Here is a 22,750-nt window from a genome sequence, read left to right as displayed (position 1 = left end):
ATCCCTCAGCATCATCACTGGCACCGTGAGCAGTATTTGGAGACTGTTACTGTAGTTATCTGAGGCTGAACAGGGAATTCTGAAGATTCTGTGTCTGTGTAGAAACCCTCCAGGTTACAGAAGCAGCGTTGGCTTGTAGAAGGGCTTATGCGCCCCAAAGCTGGTAATTTTCCCCGCGTTTATGTTAACTGGTCTAGTAACAAGTACTTTGTTGCCCCACAAACCGTACCTCGTTGGATGCTGACAGCTGTTGTTTTTCAGAGCAATACTGAACACTGAGTATTCTAGCCGTCTCCTTGTATCTGACCTTACTGAGGTAGTCTCGTGCCATCCCGATTGCTTCTTTTAAATGAGCTTTTGTGAATGGCTGTCCATTCTGTTTGGTGATTTGGTTGTCCAAAACCTAAAGAATTATTCTGATAAAGAGCAAGGGCTTAGAGGGGTAGAGAGTGACAGGTAGAAAATGAAATTAGGACAGAAATCTTTGTTGCCTTGTACCTTGTCTAAAGTGGGTGTGAAGTCAGCAGAGCATTTGATACCCGCTTTGTGATCTAGCAAGTGACTTTGTAAGGTGTCAGGCAATGAAGGACTGTGCCCAAAACGTACAACTGCTGTACTTTCATGTTGTGGTCAAGGCTTGCTGATCCCTTTGCAAGACCGTTCAAAGACCTTAATGTCGCTAGTGAAACCAGTGGTTTTAGAGCTGTTGTTTTGTCTGCGGAAGTGGGCATGTTCAGGTGACAAGGATTTCTAAAAGCTTCACCCTATTATGTGATGTAAGGCCAGCTGGAAGGCCTTGGGTTTCTCCATGTAATTTTGTGAAGCAGCAGGTCTTTCTGATGATTATCTTCGCTCTATTTCCATCAAATACTACTTCAAACTTTGGCTTAGCAAAACAGAGAACGTGCAGCAGCAGCAGCTGTCATCTCAGAGCCAGCAGTGCAGACCAGACGTGTGATGTTAGGGACATCTCTCTCTTCAAATGCTTTGATACTGCTGGAAAAGGTGCTTTATTTCTGTGGCTGATAAACATGCACCAGGCGCAGCTTACAGGACCAGAAGTGCTGTCTGAGACAACAGGAATGCCTGGACTTGCTGTCGGGTTTGGATGCTTTTAGCAAAATCTGCAGCTGCTACATAACATGGATATTGCTGTTCTTACTTGTCCTTAAAGTTCATTGAGGAGACCAAAACCAGAGACAATTCATCTTGCTAAACCTCACTGCCTTGATTGATCCAGATGCTCAAGAGGCAGGATATCTTTGCTGTCATAAAACCTAGAAAATCTGTGCTACTTCATGTTAAAAAAAAGAAGACGAAAAAAAGGTATTGAAATTTATGAGAGCAGCTAGGGAAGCAACCGAGAAGTACTGGTCCAGGGAGCTGCCAGCCAGCACCTCAAGTGACTGATCTGACAAATAGAGTCCATCAGTTTCCCGTGTATATTAGTGCTGCCAGCTCGGCTTTCACGGTCATTTTTAAGGCAGTAATTGTCCTAGCAAATCAGCAATACGATTTAACTATTACTGTCTAAACTAGTTTCATGGTCATCCATTTTTCTAAAGTCATCAAATTTTATTATTTAGCCACAATACAATTATACCAAAACGTACATATATTTAAGAAATACCTTGATAGAAATGTTGATAGTGCTTTGAAATCCTCTGTCAGAGCCGGGGCTCGGTCAGACGTTGCTAGAGGTCTCCCCGCTTGAATATTCCCCCGCTGCGCTGGGCAGAACAAACTTCACGTACCTGCCCTTCTCCCAGCCCCTCCTGATTCGCAGAAGTCTTTGCTGGATGCAGGGCAAACTGAAGATGACTTTTGCCAGGATCACAGTACATGGGACGAGCAGCGTGAGGGTGTAGGTCGGAGGCAGGTAGAATTTGTACTGGTTCTCATCGAAGGCCCTCGACCATCCGTACGTGAGTGTGTGCAGAGTGCTGATTACCAAAGCGATAAATCCAAGGGTGGACTAAAAGGAAGAGAAACACACGCCGGTTAGCAGAGGGCTTTGTGCCTGGCTGTTTGCCTGTGGTTTTTTACACTATTTTGTAAGTGTACATAACACAGAGAAAGCAATGAGTATTCCTGCGTTTCTTGGACAGAATAAAATGCGACTGGAAACCTTTCCTGGGTAGCATGCCAGACTGCATTTTTTTTTTGTCTAATCAGAGGTTAAGTGTGATATTAGAAACTCAGCAGGAGTTTCCCAGAAGACTCTGCCAACTCGGCTGAGAGGGGGGCTCCTGCCTCCGTGCGCAGCAGCGGCCCCCAGCCCTGCGGAGCAGGCAGCCGCGGGCAGCTCACAAATGCTGCTCCCGAGCTCAGCCGCCAGCTCTGCTGCCGGCCGCAGCGTGCTGGTGAGAGGCTGCTGGCCGGCGGGGTGAGTGTCGGCATCGTGAGCGTCCGCATCGTGGCTCTGGACCAGCAGCCGGCACCGTTGGAAGTCGGTGGAGCTGTGGCTTCACATGGAGCACAGACGCCTTCAGGTAATGGCTGTCATCTGCAGGAAAATTAGATCATGGAGACAGAAGCGCTCTGTTGTGAGGTGAGCAACAGCCCTGAAGGGTTTCATTCTCTGTTCTAGAGATCCGTGTTGGTTCGTGAGCCGGAGCATCAGGCTGTATGATGGACCGAGTTCTCTAAGTGCGGAGTCAAGAGCCCTTTATCCACTCAAGAACCCAGCCCCTATTCTGCAAACAAGAACTTCTCCCGTTTCCAGCTGAGATCATGGCTCCCCAGCACCCACAGAGACAACATTTTCCCCGAGTATTTCCAGCTCCCCCTGCGGGCTGCTCTCAAGAGGAGTTTTAAACTGTGGTCCCCTCACCGATGTCTTGCTGCCTGCATCAGAGGTGGAGGCTGCTCCCGCTGCCCGCTGGCACTCGGCAGGAGCCGGGCGCTCGCTCCCAGAGCCAGCTCGAGTACGAGCCTTTGCCGCTGCGTTTTCCAAGAGAAGCACGAGGGTCACATATTGCTCTGCTGCCCTACTTCGAGGGCTTGGTCTAGGCCTGCCGTAACAACCAAATTTTGAGATGCTTCGACAGGGAGAGTTTTGCTGCTGATGCCCCTGACCTAGGGAAGGAAGCCTTTACAAGTCAAAGTGCCTGGCTTGGTGCAGCTCATCGGAGACCAGCAAGAAACACGGTCTCCCTAAGGGTATGCCCAGGAAAGAGGACACAGCAGGGAAGTAAGGGACCAGGGCAAGGCAGGAGGAGGGACTCATCATTTTCTCTTGAGAAAACAATCGCAGCTGGAAAACTACTCAATTCAAAGCGTCCCTTCCAATTTTTGATTGCTGGGAAACTATTTAAAAACCCAGACAACTTTTAAAAATGTACCATGTTCTTACCAACAAACTAGACCAAGGCTCCTCTAACCTTCAGAGCTAATCACTGAGCCAGCTGAGAAGACTGGGGAGGGGGGAGAGCTCCAAAACGTGCTGCCAGATCTGGGTACTTCACTGTCACAGCTCCGGTCAGGCAGTCATGTGGGTGTCACTGAGTCCTGCCAAGACCTCACCCGCGCAACACCCTGCCAAGTTACAGAACTCTCTGTGTTACAGGCGAGTGTTCCTCCAGGTCGTGCCGGGAGCTGGGAGCAGACCTGTGAGCTGAACCTCAGTCCTGTGTGCACACCGCACCCGTGCTTTCTGCCAGGGACAGGCGTCCTTACCAAAGCCACGACCGATTCCTGAGCCAAAGTGGTAACAAGCAGCAAACCCAAACAGGGTCAAGATTGGTTTCACTTGGAAAATTAAGGAGGCATTTGCTGCAATATGCAATGATCGCAGTTGAGCCTAACAGCAAGACCCGACCCACAGCTCGTCCATCATTTATCAACTCTGAGATTCTCTCCAACAGGCAAAAAAAAATCCCTGGGTGGCAAAAGGTTGTGAGTACCAGCTTGAGACTCATCTGGCAGAGCGCACATGTGAAGCAGGCCAGGGGAAAGGGGACAGAGCGAAGCCCAAGAGCAGCAGGGTCTTTCTGCCCAGGGAGGAGGGTGATTTTGGAGACAGCCCGAGCGGGGCTCTAGGCACGGCAGAGATGTCGGAGCTGGAGACTGTTCGTTTGATTGTCTGCAGTTTCAGCTGCTGCTGGTACTGAGGGAGAGCAGGAGTGGAAATCGGTAGGACAGAAGTGACAAACCACCACGGGGGCTCAGTGACCCACCGTTGCCTGCGGATGCGGATCATGTGAAACAAAAAAGCTAATTGCCAGAAAAAGCGTGGATAAGCTGCCAGCGGCTGGAAACGGCGCGGGGGCTCCTCGGAGCGCAGCAATGGGCGGCTCGGCTGCTCACACCAACACGGGGCTGCCTGGTGAGAGCCCGGGTGCTGGGGCAGAGCCGGGGCCGCCCGGGGGTCCCAGTGCCAGCTCAGCAGGGTCCCACGGCTGCGCCCGTCAGGCAGGCTGTCAGCAGGCTGATCTCTAAGCGCACGGAAGCCGTAAGCTTTGCTGCTGGCAGCTTAGCTCAGTGCATACAGCCCAGTGTATCGTCAGCGCAGACCAATGCAGAGCCTGCTGAGCCCCCACAGGAGCCTGCGTGCCAGCGTGCTCACCCCTGAGACCACAGCACGGAGTTTTGAAGCTCTGCTCTCATTTATCCTCTCAATGCAGTTTCTGGCTGTGCAACTTTATTGGGTTTTTTTTTCTTTTGTTTTAAACAGTGGCAGGGGTTTCTTTTGCACCGTCACAGCATGGGGAATATGGGACCACTGCCCACGTAAGGCGTTCAAGCCCTCTGACAGACGGCTGTATGACGATGGGATCTTCCTAATGCAGGCTTTGCATACATTTTCTGGTCCGTATTAACTCTTGTATCTCCCCCATCGCCTTGGTGTCTGCGAGGCTCCCTGTCATGCATCAGCGAAGGTGATTCGGTCGCATGTGGCTCATTTAGAAATGTCTGGGCAGCGCCCAAAGCAAACAGCCCCTTCCTGACCCAAAGATGTTTCTGACTGCTGCTGTCAGTCCCGTGAAGTGATTAGCTCTGTGAAAGCGGCTCTGGCTCGCACTTCGTCAGCTGGAGGGTTAGAAAAGGTCTGATGACAGATTCTTTGTATCTTGCGATACGAGGTAAAAAAGAAACCAGGTCAACCCAACCTTCAAATTCCAGGAGGACTTCTCAGGGTGGGGAGGTGAAGGCAATCATACACATTTTTGCTTCTCAGCCCATTAGAGTTGATTTGTAAATCACTGGGGAACATTAAAATATGTCTCATATAAGTTGAATTAAATACGAATCATTCCTGTTACTCAGTGTCTAGATCCTGTACATTTTCTGTTAATCAAAACTGGACGTATAGGGGAACCGTGTATCCAATTTAATACTGGATTTTTTAATACTGAATTTTATATTTAATTTAAATTGGTGTATGTGCAGGAACTACTACAAAAATTAACATTTTTTTTTTTTCCTAAAACTTTAGCAACAATCGAAACAGGATTTTCAGCCTGTTGGGCAACAGATGTGTATCTCAGGAGGGTGTCAGTATCCCATGACACTAATACAGGTGCACAAAGTGCTCCTGGAAAATGTCAGACTTGGGAAGCTCTGGGTAAGGTGGGGACTCAAGTGGCTCCTGGATTTGTGAGAAGCCTCAGCCCTCTCTCAAATGTGGCTTTTGCTACAGCGTCTCTCAAACACACCAGCCACTTCAGCTGAGATGGCACCGCATTGCTGCGTTTTCTGGGAGACGCCTGGCTGGGGCGGCTGCGCTCCCCATTCTCCCTCTTTCACTTTTCCCAGGCACAAGGAGCCACAATGCCTCTGATGCGCTGTAAAAGGGGCAAATGCTCGACACCCCAAATGTTTGAGGAAACAGTCTCGCCCTTCACCTCTTGTATTTAGATTGTGCCACTGCGCATTAATTCAGGGAGGGTCATGCTGCGCTGCGTGAATGTTAACCTCTGGAGCCCGGGAGCAGTAGCTGTATCTGCTCTTAATTTCCTCAAGAAAGGCATCGCCAACTTATTGAAGAGTAAATAATTTAAGAGTCCTCATTAACAAAAAACCCAAAACCTGGAAGCTAACATGCTGAGAGATCTGTAATCTGCTCTTTTTACATGGTATTTCCACAGCAGGGCACCATAGCAGCCGTGCCTCTCCTGCATGTGATCAGCCGTGTCACACTGCCACGCTTCACGCCACGCAGACAGAAATAGGTGTGAGTATCTTTCCATGACCCAAGCCAGCCCGTTCCCATGTAGGGCAGCCAAGAGTTATTTCAGAGCTGAGCATCACATACTGTGTTGGAGCGGGTCCAGAGGAGGCCACAAAGATGATCAGAGGGCTGGAGCACCTCTCCTACGAGGACAGGCTGAGGGAGTTGGGGCTGTTCAGCCTGGAGAAGAGAAGGCTCCGGGGTGACCTTATAGCAGCCTTCCAGTACCTGAAGGGGCCTACAGGCAGGGTGGAGAGGGACTTTTCACAAGGCTGTGTAGGGATAGGACAAGGGGGGAACGGCTGTAAACTAAAACGGGGCAGATTTCGATTTGATATTAGGAAGAAATTCTTCACCATGAGGGTGGTGAAACACTGGCCCAGGTTGCCCAGAGAAGCTGTGGCTGCCCCCTCCCTGGCAGTGTTCAAGGCCAGGTTGGATGGAGCTCTGAGCAGCCTGGTCTGGTGGAAGATGTCCCTGCTAACGGCAGGGGGTTTGGAACCAGATGATCTTTAAGGTCCCTTCCAACCCCAACCATTCTATGAGTCTGCGATTCTATGATATTTGTCTGGTCCCAGTGCTGACATACCCTTGGAAAGCTGTGGGGGTTGGGGGGTGGGGGTGGGTGGTCCCCGAGGGGCAGATGCAACAGTCATGTTACGTACGTGGGTAGGAGACAGCACCACTACCTGCCGCTACGACGTACAAACTACACGACACAACGCCAGCACCCTCCAGGAGAGCTGCTGGGCTGCCTGGGGAGCCACAGGGAGACAGGGGGGTTTCAAAGCCTCCTTCCAGGCTCCAAGGGAATATTTCCCGTTGTTTGGGATTCCTGGTATGAGACACCTAAGCCAGGATTTATTTATCTGATGTCCCAGCGGCTGCAGCCCTCCCCTGAGACATTGTGCTGAGAATTAACATGCTCCCGTCGTCCGATCCGAAAGAGAGGTTTAAAGCCAGGTCTCCCTTCTCCCCGAGGGACGATCGCATGAGGTCAAGCTGTCTTGGTGAGGCTCTTCTACTTGGTGTAAATAATTACTCGCTAGCCCACAGCAAGAGAGGAAAAAAGATGAACCGACTTGCTCGCTTGGTAATTGGGGCACTTGTGGGGGAAGCAGGCTTCAAACTCATTCTAATAAATACTGAATTATTTGTATGCCGCTGAAGATTTTCAACAGGGGAGACTTGATGACAGGCATTCGCCTCCGCACCCTCGAACCCTGCCCTCCCCTTCTGAAGGGTCAGGCGTGCAGCGGTGTGACGCACGGGGCGGCTCGGCAGCGGGGATGCGGGGGGACGGGGTCCCACGGGGGGTCCTGCGTGTCGGGGCGCCACGCGGGTCCCCGCCGCGGGACGTGCAGCCTGGCGCACGCTGCACAGCAGCGACATAGGAAACACCAGTGACAAGGGGCTTTAGGGCTACGGGATACAACGGTGACACGGTGCATGGAGTTCGACCTCAGAATGAGCTCTGAAGGGCAGGGAGTACTTGAAGGCTCTTTCCCTGCCGTCCCGGCTCGTTAGCCGTAAGCCTGGCTCCAAGCACATCCCTGAGAGCGCTGCAGCCCCCGAGTCTGGGGTCTGTCAGCATCCCACATGGTACACGCCTGTCACTGTGGGAATTTGGCCCTTGGGAGCTTGGACCTCGCTGCAAGGGAGAAGAAGGCTCCTAAACCACTGAATGATTTTGGAGAAAGAAAAATTGCACTCCTGATTCACTTTTTGGAATCACACATGGACTCTTCATTGAAATCCCACCCAGTGCTCGGTGCTCCTTGCGCTCTGGCATTTTTGTAGACCAGTCTAAGGCTTTTTGAACCCGTCTGTTCAATATCTGGGTGGATGCAAGCTCTGCCAAACCTGACCTTCCCCTCAACTGTCCTCCCAGGTGCTTTCCTAACTGTTAACGTTTCCGCAGCGCTCTCTCCCTGAAATGCAGGGGCAGATCTGCATCCCCCAGCCACCTCTCTCCATGGCACGTTACCCGCCTGCCTTCCCTAGCCTGGTGCCAACTCCCCGCAGCATCTCCGACACGTCGTGTGTGACTGACACGCGACTGGCTCTGAGGGGGATCTTGTCCATGGAAGGGAACGACCCTGAGCTCTCCAAATGACCCCAAGGCTTTCTGCCTTGCTACCTTGTGTGACTTCAGGAGGTTTTGAGCTGTGAACGGCAGCGCTGCTCCCGGGCACGGAGGAGGAAAGGTGGACTCTGCAGGCAGTGTCACGCAGGCTGTTTTTTTCTCAGGATCTCTAACTAATGCTGCTAAATGCAGGGTGAGAAGGAACTTCAGCCAACACACAAAGACTCCCTCCTGCAAAGCCTGCGGCTAATCCTCACGTGGATGCCCATGACACATTACATGTTCCCTTCCTCCCCCAGACAGCAGCAGACCGGGCAAGCCCTGCGCAAGAGCAGCACGGCTCCCCTGGGACACACCACGTCCAACCGCCCCGCCATTGCCACTCGGTGTCACCTCCCGGTGGGGGGGACACGGGTCCACGGCTCCAGGGTGCACGGGGAGGCATGGAGCGGCAGGGTTTGCCCCTGACACTGGTGCACGGCTTGCCGGAGCAGGGAGGTGCTGGGGCAGCAGGTCAACCTCTGCCTGCCGTGCCCTGCGTGAGGGCCTGGCTCCGACTGTGAAATCACTCTCTGGCAGCGGCAGATGCCGGCTTTACCTGAATGAAACTGAATTCCCGCCAGTTGAGAGAGTTTGCGATGGATGGAAGTGAAGTGATGGCAAGTAACGACAGCAAGCCCAGGGCAATTATTCCAACAGAGATATAAATCTCCATCCTCCAGACTTCCTCCTCTACCCAGACAGTCATCTTCTTCTCCACAGCCTGGTATGACAACAAAGGTTTGTTAAAATGGAGCGCTCAGGAATAGAGGAATTGAACTTTATCTATATTCATTCTGGGTTTTGAAGCAGGTTTCCAGTGTCCTGTTCACACATCCAGCGCTATTTGCCTGTTCGGAAGGTGTGAAAGTGCTCTTTTAGCCCACCGCCATTTGACCAAAGCTAGTGTGGATTTGAAGCGTGCTGGGAAGAACTGCTGAATGCTCTCAGCTCCCACAGCCTGTAACCACAGCAGCAAGCCCCAAAGTCGCATTTGGAAAGGTAATTAGAATGAGAAGTCAGTCTGAAGCCATGAAAACAAATACAGATGCTTGAATATGCAGTGTCTCCTAATAACCTTTGTTTTAAGTGCATTTAGGGGGGAAATTGTTCATGCTAATGGAAGGGAAGATGGGTTTTATGCTGCACGGCAAAAAGCAACATTTAGAACCGTCCTCTTTAGCCCATTAAATGGCTTTAATTTACTAAACAAAGATGTTGCTAGAAAACAGGAGGTAGAGGGGAAATGAACACAGGATGCTTGCCTGAGATTAATGTGCAACCGTGGCAGTCGAGCAGGACCTGCTCACGGCTGGAGCCAAGAGGCTGGGGATGTCGGCTGATGGATGCTTTGAACAGGCATTGCTGCTGAAAGCAGCCGTCCTGCTCCCTGCTGCCCCACGGCTTCCCTCCTCTCCACTGGGACGAGCGTTGGGAAGCACTCGGGGAAATACCCCAGCGCAGAAAGCAGAGTGGTTATGGGGCGATTCCTTGATCAGGTTCCCCACTCAGCTGCACAAAGCTTGTGCCATCGCAGGAGGGAGCGGGGTGGAGCAGCGAGAAGCCAGGGGCAGGAGAAGAGCAGAATCACATTTTCCCATGGCGCTGCCGGGTCACAGAGCTGCCCGAATTGCCTGAAGGTAGCAATCTCACACTGGATAAACACTGCCAAGAGAATCAGTGAGGCAATAAAGTCCTTTTTCATTTCCTCCTTCTCTTAGACTATGACCAGTTCTTCCCCATTGTTTTGTGCCTGGAGGCACGCTGTGATGGGGACACACCTCCTACAAAACCAACCCCCTGGGCTATGACTTGGTCGGCCCAATAGACACCTACTGTGAATGTCAGAGTGAGCAAATGGAGACCTCCCAAAATCCAGGGAGAAAAGCCCTGCAGAATTCTGCTCCCTCCAGCACTGGATTTCTCCCCTCCTAGCATTTTTCCTGCCTCTGCCCTAGTCTCAGACATGCCATTTGGATGGGCGTGGAAGATTACTACAGGTGCTGACCTGAAAAGTACCGGTATTACCTGCTTGACGGCCGTGTCGATTAACTGGTAGCGGTGGGAGCGGCGCATGGGCAGACAGAGGCTGTACATGGCATGCAGAGCCGCGCAGAAGAAGCTGAGGAGACCAATCTGCTTTCGGTGCTGGAGCCACTGGTCGAGCCAATCTGGAAAGCGCCTGTATTTGGTGCCATAGTAGAGCTGCGAGCAGGCTGCCAGCACCCCGGGCAGGTAGACCAGGGACAGCATGACATAGGCCACGCAAGGCAGCGTTGTGTTGACCACCTCGATGGGGATCTTGTAGAACTTGTTCTTCTGCTCCCTGATGTAAGGGTGGATGACCTGCCGGACCAGGTTGTAAGTGAAGAAGCAAAGAAAGAGGCCCAGAGCCAAAAAGATGGGGATTTTCCAGGCTGGCAAGAGGCGCAGGGGAATGTTCTCGATCTCACAGGCTGACGACATGCAGCCCATGTCCACAGGGGTGAATCCCATGACTTGAGCAATTTCTGCTACAGTGCGCTTGGCTTCTTGGTTATTTGAGCAAATCAGAACCTGCAACGAAGAGAAAGATACAACAGAGCAAAGAGAGATCAGGCTGCTGGGCACGAGTGCGTCGGGAGGCAGCCTACGTTACTGCACTGGCAGGCTTTCTGATGGGGATTTACCGTGGCTGCCAAAGACCTCTCTCCTGGCCAGGTTTCCTTTCATGTGTGCACCACCAGTTTGTTCTGCTGGCTGTGTTTAGATAAACAGACAATTAAATAATACTTTTCACTTAGGCAGAGGGTCCAAAGACCACAAAGCATGGAGTAAGTGGGGGTACTTCATTTCTGAGCAAAGAAATGCAGAAGCCTACGGGGTGGCCTCTGGATGCCACGGCCAGCACTCGGACCCCTTCTCCCAGAGCCTAAAGGCCATTCGCTGATGCTGCCAGACCTCAGCTGATGAAATAGTTGGGATTTGGCCCTCGTCAGAATAAAACAATACCTGCTTATTTCCATCCCTGGCACCTGACTGCAGTGTCCACGCAGAAACCACATTAAACCCCTTGACCACGGTGCAGGCTGGGAACAGGGAAGCCAAGTACTCGGCGTTGGATTCTTTGTGATGGTTGATCTCAGTGTTGTTACTAACGTCCACCAGGATCTTGCCCACCAGCACATCAGCCAGGTCACAGAGCGTGGAGTAATGTTCCCTGAAAACCGCCACAAAAATGACATCCGTCTTCTTCACCGCCTCAGCCTGGAAGGTGACTTCCGCTGCAGAAGGGAAGAGGCCGGCTTTGCGCTTGGGGTTGCGGCTGCCGACCACCACCTTGAACCCGGAGCACACCAGGCGGATGGCCAAGGACCGCGCGAAGTCCCCGCTCCCCAGCACCCCGATGGTGCGGCCAGCTGCGGGCACGATGCTGGGGTCGCCCTCCACGCTCCGGTGGCCCAGGAGGGGTTTGGCCATGTCTCCTCCAGACATCCTGGCAGGAAAAACAAGGGGAAATGCAAGTTTATCGGGAAGCTTTCACAGAGACCTGGACCACACTGGCGGTCATGGGGAAAGCGCCATTTAGGCCACTTGAACAGAAGCACACGTGGTTCTGGGTGAGGAGGGAATTCCCTGATGCCTGCAGACAGACGGACAGCGCTGGCTCCCAGTAGCCCAGGACCCATCTGCCAAACCCACCAGCAAGCGTGCAGTAATTTACAGGCACCATTGGAGGGGGACAAAGCACCACGCCGGGCCAGAGGTGAAGGGTTTTAGGAAGGTTTGGGTGCTCTAACACCTCCTGGCTTCACTCATCCATCCTTTGTCGTTCTTCGTGCTGGCATCTAACACTGCTAGAGCAATCCTAACAGTGACCAGGACCAGCAACTCTCAGACCCCCATGGAGCTACCAGGCATCTTCTGAAAAGCCCAGGGCCACGGGTCCATGGGGATCCCTGAGCCTGCATTTGGGAAAGCCAAGGGGGTGCTTCTGATTTGCAAAAGCAGAATCAAGGCAGGGAGTTTAAGCTGAAATGAAAGTGTCCTAAATACTTTAATGAGCTGTAAATTTGTTAAAACCACTCAGAAAAAAGATCTGAAGGTCATAGTACTCTGAAAATACCAGCTTGGTGCTGCCAGACAGGCACACATCAAACAGACCCTGAGTTACTCGGGGAGAAGATCTCTCAAACAGCAACCACGATCTCTCAGTCCTGCTCCTCATGGAAAGCCCACAAAACACCTTCAGCAGATCTTGAAACTATAATTCACTGTTCAGGACACAAAAAATCGTGGCTGTGGTGACAGTGCTGTTTCTACGGCAGAGGTCTGTCTGCTCTCCTCACCTCTCACCAAGCACCCCTGTCCCAGAGACTGAAGATGCATGTTCATGGAAGAAGCGGTCTCCGCAGAGAACAAGTGCCAAAGAGAGGCGTGATGACGTCTCCCTTTTAATAACACCTTTCCTCTGCTCCCCACATATCACACAGACTTTCTTTCATGCTCTGGGTGAGTAAGAGAGTCCTGTTCAACACAGAATTACTCATACTTCACTCTGAAGGCTTCTGCTTCTGCTCCAGACCTGCAGAAGGGTTTGTGTGCTGCAGGGCTGATTTGGTGATGCTGGCTGTATCAGCTGGGTTAACCCCCGCCTTAGGTATATTCCACGTGTGTCACAGTCACTGGGATGTTTCATCCAGGAATTAGTGGGAAAGACTTAAAAAACAACAACAAAGAAATCACTACCATACTACTGTATAAATCCATACACTGAACTGCACACTGCAGTTCTGCTCACTCCACTGCAAAAAAAGAGGGAATAAAACTCTAAGAGGGCCATAGGGAAAGACTGTGAGAGATGACAAGGGCTGTCAGCTTGGAAAAGAAACACATGGGTGAGGAGGGAGAAGAGAACTCCTGGGATTTCTCAAGGTGAAGAGCAACCTCACAAGTGCAGCTCGGGTCCACGGGAATGCTGGAGAGCAATACGGACAGACCAGTCCTCTTCATCCACAACCAGCTGTACTGCAAACCCCAAACGTAAAATAAAGCAGGTCTATCTGAAAAGATGTTGGTTTTTTTTTCTGGCCCCTTCCTATCAGACGCTTTATCAAAAGCTCCCTGCTTTACTTTTTAGAAGCCGCCTTGCTCCACCGAAATTTATTCATGGCCAGAACTATTTGTTCTAGGGCCAATGCCATTGTTCAGGCTAAGGAGCTTTCTGCTCCCCACCCCAGCCCTTTCCACTGCCTGTACGCACAAAATGTTATCCCGAAATAGAGAGACGCACCTGTGGCTCCCAGCCAAGGGGAGAGAAATCAACATTCAGGGTGACAAAGCGGTTGTTACCCGCAGACTCATTTTACAATCAATCGAAAGCACCTCAGAAGCTCTCTCCGTGCTCCCACGGGGACGAGCATTTTGCTGCAAGCAAATTTTCTTGTAGTGTGTTTTCTCTGTCCTGTGACTGCCACTGAATGTGCAGAGAGATGTTGGCAATGTTTGGAGACAAACAGCTTTGCTGTCTCCAGTTATTTTGATTAAAAAGGATGACAGGATTAAACAGCCTTTGAAGTCAGCAGGATGGTTAAAAAGTAAGAAGCCTCAGAATGTTTTCTGTGGATTTTGGTGTGATTATTTTCATTATACTTCGACCGTCAGTGCTTTGGAGCAGGACCCGTCCCTGCTGCGCAGCCCTTGGTGGGATGGCAGCTCAGTCTCCTCTGCCACCGCAGGTCCTGCTGCTGTCACTGCCATGCACCAAAACCCTCCTGAGGAAGGAGGAGAAAATCCCTCCTGCACCGTAAACCCACTTCACCACAACAAACACCGTGGTATCTGCCTAAGAGATGCCTGGAAATGGAGTTTCTGATTAGGCAACAGTTTTTTTTCACTTCTGTATCTCTGTGGAGCACACAGACCCCCCCCTCCCGCCGCCTCCCCTGACTTACCATGTTCACGCTGCTTTTTCTGCACCTATGAACGGTGTGTTACTTGCTTAGAACTCTCCCTCCCAGAGCTAATTCTTCATGGCAAGGCCAACCTGCCCAAAGCCAGTGCAAAGCGCCGTGGCCAGCTTGCTGCCAAGTCACCCGGAGGCAGAGGGGGCCGAGAGCGAATACTGCAGCGCTCAGACGCGTCTTTAGTGTGTGCAGCCTTAGATAAACCTCATTTATTGATCTTTCCTACCAAGAAACTGCACCCCGATGAGTTACGGCATGTGCAATTCAAGGAGATCGGTTTCTTACCAAGGAAGCTACAAGATGATGTAAAGCACAGCCCAGTGGAAGTAAACTAGCTTCCAGCCTAACCGGGAAGCAGTTCCCTAATTAAAATAGCTAATACAATGTCAAGCTGCCCTTCAGCTAGACTGTTACTGACACCCTTACACCACTGCGTGGGGATGCTGTGTCCAGCTCCAGTATGCTTGTTTCTGTGAGCGGTTCACTGACTGCGTTGCAGTCGCTGCTCATATTTGCAGGACGACAGCAGCGATGGGCAAGGAGCCAGGCAGAGAGCTCCCCTCTGCCAGGCACCCTACCAAAACTGGCCAGAAGGCCACTACTGCCCCAAAGAATGGGATCAGACAGACGAAAGCTGGGTGAAACGAAGCAGGCAAATCTCTGTTGCCCAGTCAGAGGGAGGGAGGGGCTCTCACAGAAGAAAAACAGGGATAATTCGATGTATTTTGCACCTGAGGCTTGGCAGAGCCTGTTAGCTTAGGCTCAGTGCCAGGCAAACACGGTTTTTTTGCCTCTCCGCCCACACTGAGCAGCCTGGCTCAGGTTTTGCAGCAGGACAGCCGTTCTGGACGGCGCCAGGCTGCAGGAGCCTGCTCAGGTGTCTCTGGGCTCACAGCAGAGTCAATCTGCCAAGCAGATCATCCCCCACCGCTAATGGGGAGCCGGCTCAGTCGTTATCCTCTTTCGACAGATGTGGGGGACCGAGATAGGAACGATAACAGGACTCCAGCGAGTTTGCCTGGGAAGACCCTGATATCCTTGACCAAGCCTTTAACAACGAGACCATCTTTCTGGGCCCCTTTCCCTTCCTCCGGTACAGGAAGATAGCCTAGCTGGTTCCCGTAACTCGCAGTCTGGCCCTGTTTGAGCTGCAAACTCTGAAGAAGGATGGACCTGTGGTGGCAAGGCACGAGCTCCGCTTCAGTTCCAGCCAAAAAAATCAAGACCCGTTTCACTGCCTTGGCATTCAGATTTATCAGATAAAAGACAACTTCGTTTTACAATAACTCCAATAAAAAAGCAGTGTCTTAAACGTATTGCTGAGCCAAGCTGTGCCGAAGAACATGGCAGTAATCTCATTAGGAGCTCCAAGTGATGGTCCTGTCCAGTGCAACCAAACTGGTTCCTGTTTGCACAAAAGCTCATCTCTGAGCTCAGCCTCACGTACGGAGTCCGAGCCAACAGAACATTGGCTAAAACAACCGCTTGTGTGTCCTCCCCCGAGGTCAGGTTTTGTTTAGACTGACCACAACTGAGTCTCGAGGAGCTGTGGATTCAACCCAGTGCAGGTCATCACAGAGCCTGCCCTGTGCTCAGCTCCTGCGTTGGGGGTTATTTGAGATAAAGCACATGATTATTATCTACATCCCATAACGAGCACGTGGGTTGAAAGACCAGCAAGCTGCAGGAGGAATCAAACGATGTAGCAGAGCCCTTGGTCAAGTCATTGCAGAGGAATGTCCCCCTTTCTGCCCCGGGATGGTCCCTTTGTCTCTGCCAGCAGTGGATGGCCCTGGCTCCACGGAGCGTGGTCCCACAGACACACACACCAGAGGGACAGGAGTGGTCCCTGCCCCCAGGGGACTTTCAGTCTGCACACAGGGACCTTTGAACCATGAAGCTGAGGCCCTACAGCTTCTGTTTGCAGAGCCCTCGGCTCAGTGATGTGCCAGCCAGCATCTCCTGCTGCGTTAACCCTCGAGCAGCCCCAGTAGGAGAGGAGCATTCAGCGCCTGAAGTCTCCATTCAGGTCTTGCTGTGAGCAGAAATACTCACTTTTTTGGCTACAGATGTGTTTCCAGGGAAAAATAAAACATATAAGTCTCTTTCTCACAGTCACAGTGTCCCTCCGCGGAGCACAGCGAGTACCATGTACCTGTTGGGACTGAACATATTTAAGGAAGAAAACGCATTATCCAAAGCTGCTTTAACCCCAGCTTTGGTGCAGATTTCAGGAGACCTTGTGGCCCTGCCCAGGCTGACTGGAAATAACCCTCTGTCCTGCAAGTGAGGGAAGCAGGCTCGCGGCCTCTTTCCCTCTTTCTCCCTCTGAACCAGAGTTAGCTCCCCAATGGCGCAAACCAGGAACTGGCAAAGGGAATAAATCACCCGTCAGTATTACTTCAGCCAGAAAAGCCATGTTGCAAACCTGCTTGGGACGCCAGCCAGGCCAGGAAAATGAGGAAACACCAGGAGCCGGGCTCGCCTCCGCCACTGTCCTTTGGCCCCTTCGCCCCTGCTGCTGGGGTGTGGAGGTGGGACAGGGACCTGCCCCGAGCTGGCATCGCTGGGTGCTGAGGCTGTCCCCTGCGAAACGGTGGGGACGGACCTGCCATGGGACCCGCGGGGTTGCTGTGACCCCAGACCTGCCATGGGCTCCCGGGCTTGCTGCCCGTCCCCCTGCCACTGCTCTCCACCCCACTGCACTTTGCATTCACAGGTCCCTATCCCTTACCCTGCCCCAGGCCAGTGTTTATCCGATTATCTCATTGATCAGGTGTTTATCTGTTAAAGCCACTTCCGTAAGCTCCTGCAGAGCCCAGCTTTCTCCCCTCTATCTCTCGATCCAATTAACCTCACCTCTTCCTCTCATACCCCAAGGGCCATGGCAAACAATTTGCTCCCTCCTTCTCTACAGCCACAGTCTGTGTTTTGCGAATGGATTTCACACCTCCCTTCAGTTTTTCCTGCACAAGTGAAAGGCAGCTCTTTCCTCAGAGCTGTTATTTGCTGAGTGTCCGACAACTTGGCCTCTCTTCCTCGCTGTCTCTCATTTTTCTTGGAGGATGCCCCGAACTGCATTTTCCAATCGTGCCCCTAAAAGGCACCGGCCAGAGCAGAGACGCCACTTCCCCGAAGTGCCGCTTCTCTTTCTTCTGCCCAGCACGCCGTTTGCTGTTGCACAACTGCACGACGCTGTTGACTCATGGGCTGTGGTGCCTGTCACCCCTGGCTCCGCACAGCCGCTGCCTGGCCGGTCGCTCACCCGCTGTCCGGGCGGTCAGTCGGTCCTACCACACAGGACAGAACACGTCCCCTGGCTTTTTAGACCATCTCTCCAATTCGACACAATCTTTGATTCGTAGCATCTCCTCCTCTAAAGCACTCCCAGTCCCTCCCAGCTCTGCGTCACCTACAAATTCAGAACGTGCCTCCCTACACCATCACCCGCTAACGAAAACACGGGCCGACAGGCGCTGACGTTCCCCACTCGGTACACCTCCGGTTTAAACACTGATAAATACTGAGGCTGTTGTTTCTGGAAGCCAGCGGTGAAGCCAAAGGCATGTCCCTGACCACGGGATGTTCCTCACAGGGACCAAAATACAAAACCACCTTTCAAAACCGGGGGAAGCGGAGGAGAAAGGGCTACCAGAATTTCCCACCGGGGCAAAACAGTCTCTTTTTCCCACACAAGCTCAGACATTTTGGCTACAGTTTTCCTGTAGGAATACACCAGCCTTTGGTCACTTTGCATGGACAATTTCCCTTCCCAAGGTTAAATGGGAAATGCTAATGCTGAGCAGAAGAATCACCCACCTGCGATAAGGGCTGTGACTTGATGGAACTGAAAATGATCTTTTGGCCTGTTCTTTTCCTCAAAACTATATGCTTTTAAGCACAGTCACCAACAGAGTCTGCCACAGACAGCCCCAAACTCTCCTCCCCCAGATTCGTCCCCAAAGGCAAGGGGCCCGCCTTTGCAGTACCCCTTTTCTGCAGCAAGGTCCCTGTCTGAAGAGCTTCCTCTGCTCTTCTGCAAAAACATCTTGCTGCCTGTGCCTGCTGTGTCGATGGAGTAATGGGAGGCCTGCGAAGGACCTGCCCTGTAATAAAACTTCATAAAACGAGAATCTGGAAGTCTGGGAAGCCTGGAGGTTTCATGGTAAGGTCATGGAGAGCACAGACCTGAAGCAAGATGGGGTTTTGGCAGAGCAGTGATGATGCTAATATAGCACACAGGACTTCACCTGGCTGATGTGACTGAATGAGAAGGTTATTTTCCTTGTTTATCATCTCACAGTTGTTAAGTGACATAAAGGAGTGGTTTACAACAACTTCAGGTGCTGTACTTAAGTCTTCCGTGGCTTCTCTTGCTTTCTTTTGGGGTCTTAATTCGCTTGCTGCTCTTGCCAAGTTAATCTCACAGTGACTTGCTCATTTCTGAGCCTTCACCTCCATGAAGTGCAGGGAGAGCAGGGCAGCAGCCAAAACCCTGGGTGGTGGAAGCTTCTCAGGTAGATCTAGTAACGCTCTGCGGCCAGACACGATGGGAGAAGGTGCTCCTGCCTCAACCGAGCTGGGGAAAAACTCCTCCGCTCTTCGCTGGGCAGTGTGTGCCCTTCTGCCAGGAGCTCGAGGGCTTCGGGGATGGTGGGATCTGACTTCAGCAGTCACCGCAGGAAGCTGGCAGGCTCGGGCTGTTTAAAACCTCTTTATTTCTTTCCAGGAAAGATGCAGAGGAATTTTGCTGCGTGCGCATGAAAATATTTGGATTGGCTATTCCTGCGCTGCAGTGCTGTTAGAAGGGTCTCCAAGATCAGCACTCCCTCGCCTTTCTGATTTTGCTTCTCCTGGTGACTCAGTGGATGCATAGGACCACATCGGGGGAGAAGATGGCCCGGGAGGCAGGCTGGGGTGGAGGGAAGACACAACCGACGGCGTGGGGTCAGCCTGGCTCCTGCTGCTCTCTTGCTTTCCTCCCTTGGAGCATGGGCACAGCACACAGCACATGGAGGTGGCTCTGAGCCAGTCCTGAGTAAACACAGCTGTGAAAACGGGGTGCTCCGTACCGGAAAGGCAACGAAGCTGGTGTGGGGCCACGCTCTGCCTCGTCTGCCTTTCCCAGCAGCTCCTGGGAAGCTACTGGGAGAGACGGGGCGAACGCAAGCGGGTGACCAGGTGGCCCGGTTCGCGGATCCAGATGGGTGAGAAATGGGTGGGAGGGAGATGCTCTCCACCGCAAGTCAGCTCACTGCCTGGAGGTTCTGGGACCCCACAGCACTCTGCCTTCCCCTTCCCGCCCCAGGCCGTTTGCCTGTATCCGGTGGAAACGTGCCTTTGGTGCGGCACCCCGGAGAGCAGAGCCAGCTTTCCTCACCTTTTCCCCTGCGCTGGCAGGGCTCTCGCTGGTCAGCCCGTGGAGGCGAGTTCACCGGGTCCCTTCTCTTGAGGGACACCGAGCTGCTAACGCTTTGCTATGTGTGTGCCGCTCTGCCCATCTATTTTACATTTCCCTCTATTTTTCCTCACTCCTTCAAGCAGGTGATGAGACCAACAGGAAAGGAGGAAGAAAAGCAAGAGAAGGCAGCAGGTGGCTTCACCAGGAAAGGACCACGGAAAGGCAACGGCAATGGCGATCACGCTGCCTTGTGAATCTGGCACTTGTTTTGCCTGGGCACACTGTATTCCGGGGGGCATGCTCAAGGCATGCCACGGACATAACTGCTGTGCTGAGTGACTTGTGATGGGCGGGAGATGTGTCTGGGAAGGAGAACACCTCGGTATGAAGCAGCAGCAGAAGCTTCCAACTCAGGGGTACCTTCTCCGGGACAAGGCAGGGCTGCTGCACGCGTGCGGGTGTGCACGACGTGCCTTTCCCCAGTGACCCCAACAACTTAGCGAGAACCGCGTGTGCCTGAGGAGTACAAACACCAGGTACTTCACCACCGCTCAGGAGAGCCATCCTGTGCCCGGCTCCGCTGGCCGCTGCGGAGGGAACCGGTGCTGCCTGCCCGGTCGGTTCGGCCCATCGGAGATCCCTCGTTGGCGGTCGTTAATGTGTTCCCTAAAGCCAGCTCTGCCGGAGCGCTGCCTCCCGTGCCCACCTTTGGCAAGGACACCCTCGCCACGAGAAGTTAGTTCATTCCAAGTCCCTGAAGCGATGCATGTTGGTTATCTGTTAGCGCTTGCACATCATCAGTAGTTGGGATCAGCTTGCTTTTGTGGTGGACACGCTATCTACAGACCCGGATTCTTGAAGCCAACAGTGCGTAGGGAGCTCTTAGGACATTTTTTCCAAAGACTACAGTGGTGTATTCATACGTACTAAATGGGAATGCATATGCAAGTGTTACCACAATCAAGGCTCTAGAGAGACTCACTGAAAATCTGAGAAGCTGGAAAAAGGATGGGAGGAATTTCTGTCTCAGTTCCTTAAAGCCTGGGAAAAATTTTCAAAATGTTCAAGTGACCTAGGCCCCAAAGTATCTGGGCTTTTGGGAACAGGACGTAAGCTCCCACGTCACTGACACGCTTTCATAATGTTTAATGCTTTCAGCTAAGCTGCATTTCACTTACACTCAGATGAAGATGGGAAGCTGCTTAAGCAGTAATGTAAAATTTGGAAACAATTAGCATTTGCCTCCATCGTGGGTTTCACAAAAAGCTAATTTTAAACAGTGGTGGTAAACTTTGCGATAACAAATTGGTGGGTTTTAATTCTTGGCAGTGACATCTCTCACCACAGCCGCCAGCGCCTTTCCCACCTCGAGAGAGCCGGCACGGCTGGCCTACTTCTTCCACCATCGGAAAAAATGTGTTTCCCCTGAATCTAAACCTGCTTCTATTTATGGGTGTGATGTTACAAGGTCACAGTCAAAGCATAGCTCCTGACAATAAAAAGCAAAACAAACCAAAAGCAAAAAGCAAAGCAAACAACAGCAACGAAAAATTACGCTCTTCAAAAAGCATGTTTTCCTGGGGTTTGGTGTGGTTTTTTTAAACAAAGACTTGTTGAGTCATCAACATTTTCTTCTCTACAATCACGGAGGAAATCAAATACGTGCAGTGACTACGGGATCTTGTATTACTGCGCATTTGTTTCATAGCAAATGTGATTTTAAAAGGGGAGAGAACTTAAGCTCGATATAGTGTTTAAATCTTGTTAGTCCTCCATCTCCTCAGCCCACAGGAACATTAATACGGCAGGTGATGGCCTTCCTCTCCCGCTGCCTCTCGGTTTTGGTTTCTTGCCGCGGGAGGCATTTTTCCGCACGTTGGTTTTATTCCGACTCCACCGAGGGAGACGACCCGGGCTCCGCAGCCCCCGTCCGCCCTCCGCTCACCCAGCGGGGCGCGGGGCACGACGACCGCCAGCGCTCCCCCAGCTCCCCGGCGTCGGGCGAAGGGGCCGGGGTCCCGGCACGGCGACGGTCCCAGCCCAGGTCCCGCCACCCACCCGCGGGACGGCCCCGCTGCAGGGTCACCTCTCCGGCTCCTTCCCCGCTCTCGTCCTTCGTCACCCAACACGGATCGAACGCCCGAGTCCCCCCGTGGAGCATCCAACCGTTTTCCAAGCCCCTGCATGGGCACAGAAGCCACAGGTCGGCTCCCCGCTCGCCTCTGAGGGACCCCGGGCCCCGGCCAAGGTTTCCCTCACGGTTTTTCTTCCGTGAGAGCGCGAAACCCGCGCGCGAGCCGCTCTCTGAGGGAGCGCGCGCCCGCCCGCCCGCCGCCACCCGCGGCGCCCCCTGCCGAGCCCAGCCGCCCCCGCCCCGCAGCGCCACCGGTTCGATCCCCGCCGCCGACCGCCGGGTCCCGCTGGCGGGGCGAGCCCCGCACGCCCGGCGCCGTCCCCGCACGGGGGAATCCCGCGGTGCCCGTGTTCTCCCCCCCCCCCCCACCACCGCCGTGCCCGTCCCCCCGCGGTGCTCACCTCGGCGCGGCGGCGGGCGGGAGCGCGGAGCCGAGCGGCAGCGGGGAGGCGGGAGCCGTGATGTCAGGCCGCGGGCTCCGCCCTCCCGCCCATGTGCCCGCCGGGGCCGCCCGGTGCCCGCTCGGCGTGGCCCGGCCCGGTGGGGAGGGGGGCGGGTGGTGCGGGAGCCCTAAGCCCCCTAGCCCGGTCCCGGCGCGGTCCCCGTGAGGGCCGGAGCCGGGGGCAGACCGTAACCCCCTGCTTAGGAGGGCGTTCCGCAGCCCGGCGGCGTTTCGTTTCGCCGGGAGGGCGCGGCTCGGCTCGGCGCGCCTCTCCCCGCGCTATCAGGGGCCACGCACTTGCCGTGGGGAGCCGTGCGGCGGGGCCTGGGGCAGATAGCGGTTCTTACCCCCGCACCGGGAAGGGCCTGTGCGCTCGCAGCCATCCCCACGCAGCCGCACGGCTGGCGCGACCCGCTGCGCGGAGGGACGCGCGGCCCCGCTGAGCCTGGTGGTCTTCACCCAGCGGCTCTGCCGTCGGGAGGGCTGACCCTGAGCCCCCGGTCTGCGCTGGCCGCCGGCCTCCCCGCACCC

General features: G+C 53.4%; 1 protein-coding gene across 3 annotated transcripts; it reads right to left on the bottom strand.

Annotated features, from left to right (window-relative positions):
- Positions 1 to 1,212: 1,212 nt before the first annotated feature.
- Positions 1,213 to 22,196, bottom strand: STEAP3 (STEAP3 metalloreductase). 3 transcript variants are annotated; one of them, XM_075430263.1, is made up of 6 exons: positions 21,702 to 21,893; positions 11,289 to 11,772; positions 10,326 to 10,853; positions 8,857 to 9,021; positions 1,755 to 1,975; positions 1,213 to 1,294 (listed from the first exon to the last, which is right to left on the bottom strand). In XM_075430263.1, exons 1-6 carry the CDS (start codon positions 21,827 to 21,829, stop codon positions 1,213 to 1,215), a joined length of 1,608 nt encoding a protein of 535 aa, XP_075286378.1. In that variant the 5' UTR covers positions 21,830 to 21,893. The 3 variants fall into 3 exon arrangements, with proteins under 3 accessions (XP_075286378.1, XP_075286376.1, XP_075286375.1); XM_075430261.1 differs by lacking the exons at positions 1,213 to 1,294; positions 21,702 to 21,893 and adding an exon at positions 22,179 to 22,196 and having other exon boundaries at positions 1,685 to 1,975; XM_075430260.1 differs by lacking the exon at positions 1,213 to 1,294 and having other exon boundaries at positions 1,685 to 1,975; positions 21,702 to 21,887.
- Between the last annotated feature and the right edge of the window lie 554 nt (positions 22,197 to 22,750).

The sequence above is a fragment of the Opisthocomus hoazin genome, chromosome 9, assembly GCF_030867145.1.
Source record: "Opisthocomus hoazin isolate bOpiHoa1 chromosome 9, bOpiHoa1.hap1, whole genome shotgun sequence".
In the NCBI taxonomy this organism is placed as follows: domain Eukaryota; kingdom Metazoa; phylum Chordata; class Aves; order Opisthocomiformes; family Opisthocomidae; genus Opisthocomus; species Opisthocomus hoazin.
The sequence above is the reverse complement of the archived record's forward strand: the minus strand, read 5'-3'. Positions and strand labels throughout refer to the sequence as shown.